This window comes from Triticum aestivum, chromosome 7B (assembly GCF_018294505.1).
Source record: "Triticum aestivum cultivar Chinese Spring chromosome 7B, IWGSC CS RefSeq v2.1, whole genome shotgun sequence".
NCBI classification, from domain to species: Eukaryota; Viridiplantae; Streptophyta; class Magnoliopsida; order Poales; family Poaceae; genus Triticum; species Triticum aestivum.
Genome location: NC_057813.1, coordinates 19,149,723 through 19,160,448, shown reverse-complemented (window position 1 = coordinate 19,160,448; position 10,726 = coordinate 19,149,723). Strand labels below are relative to the sequence as shown.

The following is a 10,726-nucleotide window of genomic DNA, read 5'->3' as shown; positions in this document are numbered from 1 at the left end:
CCGAACATGGCCCCAATTTTTTGGTTAGCCAAGGTGTTAATTGAAGCATTAGATACCACATTAAATAGGCACCATAAGAGCAAGTACAATAGGATGATGTAGGCAAACTTAAGCCTTTAAATATTATATTTTGATAAGTTGAAGGAGAGAGAAGATAAGCGGACTACTGATTAACAGCCGGCTGCAGCACACGCTCGTAGACATGTTATGAGAGTAAGATGAGCCATGTATCAAAAAAGCGATACATATTTATATGCAACTATTGTACTTGTCAGCTATAAGGTTGACTATAGATGATGGGACAAGATCATATAGCCAGCGCTATACTATTAACCATGCTCTAAGTATCTCTCTTCACAATCCATCAATTCCTCTCATCTCTCCGTCTCTTCCACACCCTCCCCCCTCCCTTGCAGCCATATATTATTAATTGTTAAGGACGGTCAAGAATGGATGCCAAACAAAATTGGCTTACAAAAATAAAATAAATAAAATAACACCTGAAGCAACTTCTTCAACTGGAACTTCAGCCTAATGGAGATTGAAGGGGTGATATGAATATAAAGGAAAAGACTGCCTTCAGAGCACACCCCTTTTTTTTCTCTGCAACTGCCCAGTCCAAGAAAAATAAGAAACCAGCTGCAGAAATAGCATCAAACTCGGGATGGCGTCTTATTTGAAGTGCACAAACATATTTTGCCACCAAAAACTCCTCCACAACAGAAGAGATTTATGCTTTCACGTAGGCATGACGTATTCAGATGTTCCGAAGAAGCATCAAGCAAATCAATCTGGGTAACAAAGTTTGCGGATCAAATGGACTCGTAGCAGTTATGAAGACAAACAAAGCAAGTCTTTCATATTTTAAGTCCTCTGTCATCACTACAGCTTATTATTGGTTTGTATGAACCAGAGACAGATATTCTTTCATATATTGATTCCACCGGCATTGCTACGGTTTGTATGGACTGGACGTGCCTCCAATTACCGTGCTGCCCGTTTTCAGAGTGCCATCCGCATTTCTCTCGAGCAGATCATCAAAGAACTTGTTAGAAGGAACATAAGATGGCCGGCGAGACCCTGCAGACATGGGTTGCTTCAGGCTCTTGTTTGTCGGTGAATCTGACGCAGCACTTCGAAGCGGTACGCCGAAAGATTGTGATTGCTGTAGAGGCCTCATGTTCAACGGTACTTTAAGAGGCGAGCTGGAGGTTGAAAGTTGCTGCGATGAAGATGCCACGAAAGGGTTTGACTCGGTGTTGTCCTGAGGGGCCCATGGTGGCGGCGGGTAAGGAGATGGGTTGTAAGGAAATTGTGGTTGAGGTGGTGGTGCCTGCTCCTGCTGCTGCTGCTTGATGGGTGCAGTTTGAGGTTGATGCTGAGCCCAAGGAGCGACGTAGCTATTGTGCGCTGCAGCTGTGTGTTCTGGGCCTACATAATGAGGCTGTGGATGATAACTGGTTGGGGAACCACCAGGATGCAAGGCAGGTTCAGGTGATGGGCCTGACACTATGGTGAGCGCAAGAAGGTCGCTCATAATCTTGTCTTCTGGAGAAGTCTTTATAGGAGCTAGATGATCAGGCAATGCTAATGCACTGCTTGAAGTAGATGGTGATGCTGTAGTGGTCACAGAAGCTGCTGAGCTTGCCGTTCCATCCTGCGTGGACGACGATGATGCGCCTACGCCTGAAGAGGCGCTCTTGTCATTTGCTGACCTGAATCTCGAATTCCTGATCACAATTAATCGTCAGCAATGAATCATGCAAGATAGACTGAACGAAGTATGAAACAATAAAGATCGGTCATTTAGTACGACCTGCGAGCTAACTGAGAGAACTCATCATCTTCCTCCTCTTCCTCTTCATCATCCAAGACAAAAGCTGGTACAATGGCAGTTTCGGGAACAACTGTTACTGCAGGGGTTGTAGTGGTCCCTCTGGGTAATTCACTCAACACATCCGTTTCTTCACCCGGTAGAGGGGAACCTGATGCAATTGCATCGTGTTTGGAAAGCAGAATTTGCAATCTGTCGTTCAAGTCCAGACTTTGGCTCAAGAGGTCCTCATCACTGTAATGCAGCACAGGAACGTCAGATAATTTATATGGAATTGCGGCTGTCATTCTGTAAAAATGATCCCTGCCTCTGAACAGTGATTGACACTACTTAACGTTGTCATGTTATGTAAGGGGAGTGTCCAGGTAATAATAAGCTTGACTTCGGTCTGGGTTTAATTTTTCGACGGAGAATCTTGATCGTTATTAATTTGAAACAGAATTACAATCTGAGTGAAAGGTTGTGTGGAGAAACATCGGATTATTCTTACACACAACTTACACAGAAATCCTTTAAACCAAATATGCCCTTAATAGCAAAAGATGATATGACTGCTGCCACAGTAATAAGATGCGAGAATGTAGGAGACAATGTTCATACAGCACGTACCTCACTGAACTAACCAAACTCATGATCTTTTTCTGGTATGATCGGCATTGGTTCACAAGTTCCGCGATAATTTCATCATTCACAGCCTAAAATGACAAACATCTCTGTGATTTAGAAATTTGCATGTGTAGTGACCAACACAAGGGAACAATAAATCATTTCAAACCCTCAAGATTAGACTCATGTACGTTGGATGCAAAAAGTGCTCTTGAGCATACAACAGACCACACTAAACAAATTAGTACCAACAATAGGGTTGTACTACATAGCAGTGACTCACGCCCGTGACCCACGTGAACGGCCGCTCGGGAAAGACTACATGTCAGCAGGTGGATTCCTTGGTGGATCTCATTACCTTGGCCGGACTCGTTCGTTGTCCTCTCCTCCCCGGCGTGCTCACAGGTGTTTCATCGTCCCTCTCACATATGGAATGGTGGAATGGTGGCGACAGGTTTCTTTTCCCACCTTGGTGGTGGTTATTCTACCTCTGTATTCATGGTTTTCTCTAATATGGCAACACCAGCAACGACCCTCCTGCTTCCTCACTGATGCAGGATCCATGGTGGCAATGAATCTTCTTGGGTAGAGCTGTCGAGGATTGTGGTGCCTTTGGACAGTTCAGGAGCTACTCTGCCTTGTGGGGGCACAAAAATCCCACACTGCTCTTCCCTCGTGAAACAAGACAGCGGAAGTAAAGGGCGACAAACTTGCGACGTAGACTTGGATTTCAACATTACTTTCTAGTCAAATCTCTCGAAACAGGTTTTCGCCCCGCTTTGTATATCGAAAAAGGCTTTCGCCCCGCTTTGTATACCGAAAAAAGCTTTCGCCCCGCTTTATATATAAAGCATAGACCAACAGTGCCTGATACAACCACACTCACCCAACACAATCGCACACACACACCCAAGGCTGAATACATAGGCGCAGCATACTCCCTAGCACTACAAGAGCCGCCGGGGGCTTCAGCCGTGAACACCACCGCGAAGAAGTGAAGCCGCATATGACGAACCGTGGGCTTCAAGGCGGCGCCTTCAAGAAGGATACGACACCGGAGCGCCGCCACCGCCCGATCCAAGGATCAGAGTTTCCCCTGGAGCAACACGACGGGCAATGATAGCCGCGATGACGCCTTCAAGAAGGGAGCGATCTACGCCATCGCCAGTCCGTCCGAAGATAGAGTAGGTTTTCACCCCGGCCAACCCTCACCGCCACCGAACGCCACACCCCGGCTACCATGCCGCCCACACGGCCGTGGCAACCGGGCAGCACCGAGGCACGAGCTCTGCCCAGGAGCACTGTGCCACCACCACCAGGGCCGCCGCCCCGGAATCCAAGACCTTGACACCACGTCCCCCGAGCCCCACCGCTACCCCAACCGCAGAGACGGGCGGAAAGGATCGGCCTTCCGCACCCCTGGCCGGTCCCAGCGCCGAGACCCAATAGGTCGGCCACAACAAGTCTTCATCGAACCGTCCTGCTACACCGGGCGCGAGACGAGCGCAGTCCTGCTGCCGGGCACGAGACGGGCCGGTCCTGCTGCCGGGCGCGAGACGAGCGCAGTCCTGCTGCCGGGCGCGAGATGGGCCGGGCCTGCTGCTGGGCGCGAGACCAGCTCGGTCCTACGGCACCGAGTGCGAGACGGTCGATGGACCGCAGCCGGGAGAAGGCCAGCCCTCCGGTGAGAGAAGCGAACGGACACCGAGGAAAGGGGTCGGAGGTCGACACAGGCAACTTACAGACGAGCCGACGCCAGAACAATCTGGCCGCCGCCGCAATCAACCTGCCACCACCACATCACCTGCACCTCCACGCCCTGGTCAGGACAACCCAAAGCCCCGCCACCCCGCACAGGAGCAGCAAGGACACCGGCCGCAACACCACCACCTCCACAGGGACGCCAGCCACCCCCGCCACCGGAGACCAAAACAACCACCGGAACTGGGCCGGGACGCCCAGATCCGCCGCCAGCACGCCCGAGTCCACCAGACCCCACGAGCCGCGGGGGGAGGAGGAGCCGTCGGCGGGCCACAAGGGCGCGGGGCGGAGCGCCGGAGCAGGAGCCGGCCGGGACCCGACGCCGCGGGCAGGAGGGAGGCGACCCACGACGCCATCCATCCGCGCGCAGGGGAGAACCGCCCCGCCGCCGCCTCGGCCACGCGGCCTTTGGCCGGCGGCGCCCCAGGCGGTGGCGAGGGAGGGGGAGACGGGGCGGAGGGCCGGAGGAGGAGGCGCTAGGGTTGCCCCCCGACGGCGCCCGCGGGAGGGAGAGGAGGGAGGGACCTCAATGCCTTTGTATTGAACCCCCGCTTTGTATATAAAGCAACAACTGAACAAAGTACACGGCCGAACGATACAAGGTCGAGAGGTAGCCCTCTTACAAAGTCGATCCCAGGATGATCGGATCACGTACACCGCACGCGACTACGCTACCAAAAACACATGAAGGATGTCAGCGCCTCGCGTCGCCGCTGTCGAGTCCACAATGGACAAAGGTTTTCACCCAAAACCCGGACATGGAGGGGAACACCACAACGACGTCTTCAAGAAGAGAGTGGTGCCCACAAGCGTCGCATCGTCGGCACCAGAGTGCAGAGCTTTCGCTCGGTAGCTCCCGCATGCCACCATGAGGTCTTTAGAAGAAGCATGATGAGCTCAGATCCCTAGATCCGGATCGAGGCGCCACCACGGAGACCAAGAGCACGCCCGAGCCACCTTGCAATATGCCTCTCGCCGCCACACGATCAAGAGGCAATGCCACCACTGCCACCATGGTGCCCACCGGAGTGCCAACCATGTGGACCACCTTCCAGGACCACCGCCTTAGCGTCCATGCCACGAGAAATTGCCAACCGTCCACTTCACAGTGAACAAGCCGCAGTTGGAAAAGCCCGGCATCAGCCTCTAGGCCCGGGCCAGCGCCGCCACCATAGGGGCACCCACGCCTGAGGTCCCCACCAATCCCGATGGACCGGGGGGGCATGACCCAGTGGCTGCCAACGGCCATTGTCAAGCCATCAACTCCGACGACGCCAAATCCGCGGCCTACGACACTGATGACTGCCAGCGCAGCACGGTCCTTCACCAACGCTATAACGAGAGGATGCCAATCGAACCGCAAGCTCCTACCTTGGCCGGAACGGAGGCGGCCCAAAGCCGTGCATCGACTCCAGGGCGAGGAGCAACGAACTCCGGGCAGGAGGACCACGTCAAACTCCCGCACCGGTGGCCAGTCCACGTTGCCGCCCTACTGCCAACCAACGCACCTGGGAAGGGCGGACGCCACCCCATCAGATCTGGGCATCCCAGATCCAGATGGGGGCCCGCCAAGGCAGCCGGCAACTCTGGCCGTCGAGCAGCCGCAATCACTGTGCCAGCCCCGCGCCCCATCGGCTCTCCACGCATAACCCCGCCACCACCGTCCGAGGCCTAGGACTCCACCGACCACCCGCTATCCTGCCTCCACCCGCCCATGAGAAGAGCTGCTGGTCACCTCGCTGCCTGCCCGATGCCCAGGAACGCCAGGCCGCGTCGCCCCCAGCCCTCGCCAGGCCGATCAGGAGGGGTTAGCTGGAAGGGCAAGGGTGAAAAGCAAGAAGCAAGGAGTCGGAAGTTCACTCCGATCAATGTTGGGCAGTTTTGTTTTTGGAAAGAGCTCAAAGTACAAGAGTGAGAATTTCATAGCGGTTGCTAGAGAATAATCAAATTGGAGTCAAGCATACTGAGAATTGGCGAAATCTGCCATGCACTTGTCGCCAGAAGTTCAAGTGAACCATGGACTAATGGAGTAGCTCATTTGTTGGCTGAACTAGCCTAGTGGACTATGCATTCTGTGTTTCACGGCTCCGATGTGTGTGTTCGAGTTGCTTCAGAACCATTGTAATAGTACTGTTCCAAATTAATTAAGTTCTTTCTTCTGCAAAAGAATAAAGAAATAGAAGAACAGCGAGAAGAAAAAACATAATAAATCTATATACCTCATGATCATTTGGATCCACTTCTCTCAGCATCTCACTTAGTAGCTCCGCGGCACTTAAAATGCGTTGCAGGTCTGACAAACTAAACAGATAAAAATATGTCATATAACATGGAACACATTTCATCCGTTTTCTCAGACACTAACATGGAGCACACAAAAGATGCATAAAAATATATAATAAATGGTTACCTCAGAGGAGAGCCACTAGATGAAATCATCCCATCAGCTCTCAAGGATGAATTGACTGGACTCCCGATCCCTGGTTGAAGGTGAGGGGCGAATATTGTTGCTGCCTCAGGTGAGCGCCTAGGAAATTCTAAACCAGATTGCTGCAATTAAAGAGGCTCATTAGGACATGCCAAAGAAAATGATACAGGGTTGAACAACTTTATGTACCAGATTCACATATCTGATGGGTGACTTTCGAAAGTTGAAGAATAAAAGGGTGTGTCATGAAGTGTAGGTTGTTCTGGATGGTTTAGCAGATAATAAAAATACCTTAAGTTCAGAATATGCCCAGTAGAACTGAGGGTGCTTCCCACCAGGCCCACCAAATGCTTCTTGCCAGGAATCCAGGAGTGTCAAAATTTTGTCCCTCACTTGCACATTTGCCTGTAGTTATACTGAAGAATTTTAATCAATACCACAAAAACGAACTTTTAGAGAACACAAAATTTATGATACATATGGTAATTAGAATTTATTAGACAGAGAGCCATAGTAAATGTAATGTTTAGAAAGTTCACTGACTGTAAGAGCAAAGATTGGATGAATACACATGGATGCCAAATGGAACGTCAAGATCTTATGAATTTGATTAAAAAGGGGAAAAACTTAAAAACAAAATTACTACCCAATAAGTTTGAGAAGAAATCCTGCATATCTCAGTTTCCTCAGGTAGCAGTGCCGGGAGTGCAAATTTAAAAGATCTACAGTTAGCCATGATGCCGTGACCACCTGAGATTTGTCTGTTTCAAAAATTCAGACCTTAACTAATCGGTCTAAAGCCATGGAGCTACGTCAATTTTTTGACATTGGCCGGATAAGAACATATGTATGTGTCTTCCAAAACATTAATGCATCTCATGATTATGCTCATGTCAACTCAGAGTATGTTAAATAGGGTGTGAAGCCATGTATTTACCAGAAGATGGAAGGAATTTTACCTACATAATATACTGTAGTTCTTAGTTCCATGATTCAGAAAATAAAGATTCAGTGGCTTTTCTGGAGAACAAACTGTACAACAGCATGTATTAGAAGACTAACCTTTTTCTTGGCAAGTTTGACCATTTCTTGCAATATACCGCGCTCTACAACCAGAAAATGCACATGATCCCCACAATTTTTCACCAGAGTCTCCAACAGCTGCAATCCCAATTCATGGTATTCTCACACAAGCACAAACAAAGCAGGGCTAAAATTTTACTTAAGCTGTCAAGCAGAGAAACGTACCGTCAATGCAAGAGACTGAACTGATGAATTCTTGTGTTGAAGACGCTTCTTCAGAGTTTTAATCACCTCTTTTGCTTGCCTGAATCATTGCTTTATTGTAAGCACAAACAATTATTTACTTTCATAGGAAAGAAGTCGGAAATTTTTTAAGCAGATAATCTGCTCTCTGCGCCTGTCTCGCATTAATGTCGTGACCACACAAAATCAGGCTGCAAACTTGTAACCACTTGGAGCATGTTGCAGATGAGAGCTACCATGACATATTTGGTTAGCGGTGATGAAGCTCGCCCATAAGAGTGACAGGTGGTATCATAAATTGGTTTCAAAAGTATTTGAAGCATGGTCCTTGAGAAAGTAGGTGTGAATATGTGCTTTATTTGATTGATTACATTTTTTTTTTCTGAGCAGCAAAATGCATCAGTCACTTGACCTATATATCCTGCTGATGTGTGGGGTAGGATTACCCAACCTTGTCAATACCTTAAACCTGGCGACAGACTAGTCAATGCAGGAAATAATTAAAATGGTGTGACGGCTCAGATGTCCATGTCTAGTGCAGTAAATCTTTTAGAGAAAGAATTATGGCAGTCTACTAGAGCTCCAGCGGTTAGACCAAGAGGTCCTGGTGTGTGCCTTAACCTGGACAGCTAGCCAATCTAGAGCACCATACTAAGCATGAGGTCCATCTTTCAGAGTTCGCCACTACTACATGTGATGCTCTGCTTTTCCTGAACTGAAACATGTCTAGTCTTAGTGCAGTTTCTTTTGGGGTGATAAACATGTCTAGTCTAGTGCAAGGGATAAGCCGCCATCTTTACAGACCTAACAAGCCTTGGCGCGTGGCGATGATCCATTTGGGATGTTAAGGCGAGGAAGTGGTACTGTGGCTCCTACCGGCGAAAACGGGATTTTTCGTGCTGCGGTTGCGCGTGAAGGAAGGAACCGATCGAGAAATCGGATTTTGAGCGGTCGCGCGGGAAGGGATCGAGGAGTGAGGAAGGAGGCCGAGGGAGCGAACTAACCCGTGATCGGAGTTGGCGGCGTCGCAGATGTCGATGTTGAGGGTCCAGTCGGGGCCCAGCAGCAGGTCGCTCGTCGCCTTGTCCACCCTCACCGCCGCCGCCATGTCCTCTTCCTCGACTCCCTTCTCCACTCGCCTCTCTCTCTCGCGGAAGACGTACGTGCGGCGCGGGGGAGGATCAATAGGATCGCGCAGAGAGGAGGAGGAGGAGGAGGGCCGGTGCCGGTATTGGAGGGAGTGGGTGGGGGTGGGAATGGGACTCGGGCGATCGGTTTCGGCTTCGGTAAAGAACAAGACAAAACGGGCGGCCATTATTAGGCGCATCTGTGCGCTTCCGGTCCGTGCGAGGCAGAGGCCGAGGACGCACTCCGGCTCCGCACTATTCCCTCGAGAGGGAAACCCAGCAGAAAACATTATCCGGAGTGGTGGTGGTGGAGGCCCTCGAATCGAATCGATCGCTCACGGGCTGTTGCTGTCCCTAGTGCTAGGCTGACACATAAAAGTACAGGCCAATTTTTCCAAGAGCACACCCAGCACCTCAAAAAGAAAATAAAAAAATCACCCAGCTCCAGACGAGTCGTTCTTTTGTTGTCAGTTGTCACCCTTTTCTGGCGGGCGGAGAAGTTGCTTTGCATCCCCCCACTCTCTATCCAATCTCGATCATGGCGGCACTCTGTTCAAAAGAAGGATCATGGCGGTGGCGCAAGTAACATGACAAATCAAATCTAAACTTTTGTCAACAATAATAATAATAGCTGGTGATTGAACCGCTTGGTTCCCTTGTTTACTTGCCTCTGGTTTTCTGAGGGATTAAGAAAAAACGGTGGGAGGACGTGGGTGGGAAAGCTAGCGATAGGAGGGGGCCTCGATGGAGGTCGAACTATCACGACGTTCGATCCTTCTTTAATAGTAGAGAATAATAATAATAGCTTTTAATTAAGCTTACCCCGGCCACAACTTTTCGCGGAGCATATCACGCGGACGCGGGCGGGTCTACGCGGAAAACAGCCCACAGGGCCTAGCGAACGCAGCAAAGGGCACTACGGCTGGCGGTGGTGCCGTGGTGGAGGGCTTCGTCGGTTGCCACTACCACGCCGCCGACCACCGCTGGCTGCGTCGCGCCTCGCTCCTACATCACGCCCAAGACTTTTTGATTCTGGTGGTTTCTGATAGGAACGACTCAAATGATGGACTCCAACCATTTATTGCCTCGGGCTAATGTTCAGTCTACATCATGCTTTCGGTCTACTAGATTCTAGTCTTTTCTTTTCATCCGTGTGTGAGTGTGACGACGCTGATTGCAATATAATGGGCGTTTGGCTCCAGGGCGAGACGACATTAACCGAGGATATCATATCACTAGCCACGTAGCGCCCCAAGTTGTGCTTTTTGATGGTCAAAGGGATGTTGAATCACTGCAACTCCATCCTTCATTCCCCATGCAACAACTTGGAGCTTTCAAGTTAGGACTATCAGACGTTTCTATCACTGGCTGCTTGCGTTCGGGTGTATAGCCGGTTTTCATCAAACATAAACCAAACAGACTATCTGACCATATACACTGAAATGGATATTTATTTATTTTCTGACTACCTTGCTCATGTTGGCTCGGCTCTCCCCTAGCACAAGCACCACATCGGGCTTCCACCGCGAATCCATCGCCCCAAGGAGCCCGGCGGGGAAGACGGAGAAAGTGGTCACCCGATCACTCATCGCAAAACCAGCGCCCCCTCACAAACGTACCAAGCAGAGAACCAATCTGCCCCTTCCACGACAATGAAATAACCCGAGTAAATTGCATGTTTCTTCGCTGGCTTGTAACAAACCC

The 10,726-nt window shown here is 50.3% G+C and overlaps 1 protein-coding gene across 1 annotated transcript; it reads right to left on the bottom strand.

Moving 5' to 3' along the window:
* Window positions 1-729: 729 nt before the first annotated feature.
* LOC123157108 (TOM1-like protein 6) lies at window positions 730-9,195 on the bottom strand. Its single transcript, XM_044575352.1, has 9 exons — window positions 8,900-9,195; window positions 7,878-7,956; window positions 7,692-7,790; window positions 6,921-7,034; window positions 6,612-6,751; window positions 6,421-6,502; window positions 2,444-2,529; window positions 1,817-2,068; window positions 730-1,730 (listed from the first exon to the last, which is right to left on the bottom strand). Exons 1-9 carry the CDS (start codon window positions 9,001-9,003, stop codon window positions 953-955), a joined length of 1,734 nt encoding a protein of 577 aa, XP_044431287.1. The 5' UTR covers window positions 9,004-9,195; the 3' UTR covers window positions 730-952.
* Window positions 9,196-10,726: the final 1,531 nt, after the last annotated feature.

Coding starts and splice junctions, on each gene's coding strand:
- LOC123157108 (XM_044575352.1), bottom strand. CDS start 9,003: ATGGCGGCGGCGGTGAGGGTGGACAAGGCGACGAGCGACCTGCTGCTG. Junction 2,069..2,443: donor AGTTTGGTTAGTTCAGTGAG/GTACGTGCTGTA, acceptor GCTGCATTACAG/TGATGAGGACCTCTTGAGCC. Junction 1,731..1,816: donor TTCTCTCAGTTAGCTCGCAG/GTCGTACTAAAT, acceptor AATTGTGATCAG/GAATTCGAGATTCAGGTCAG.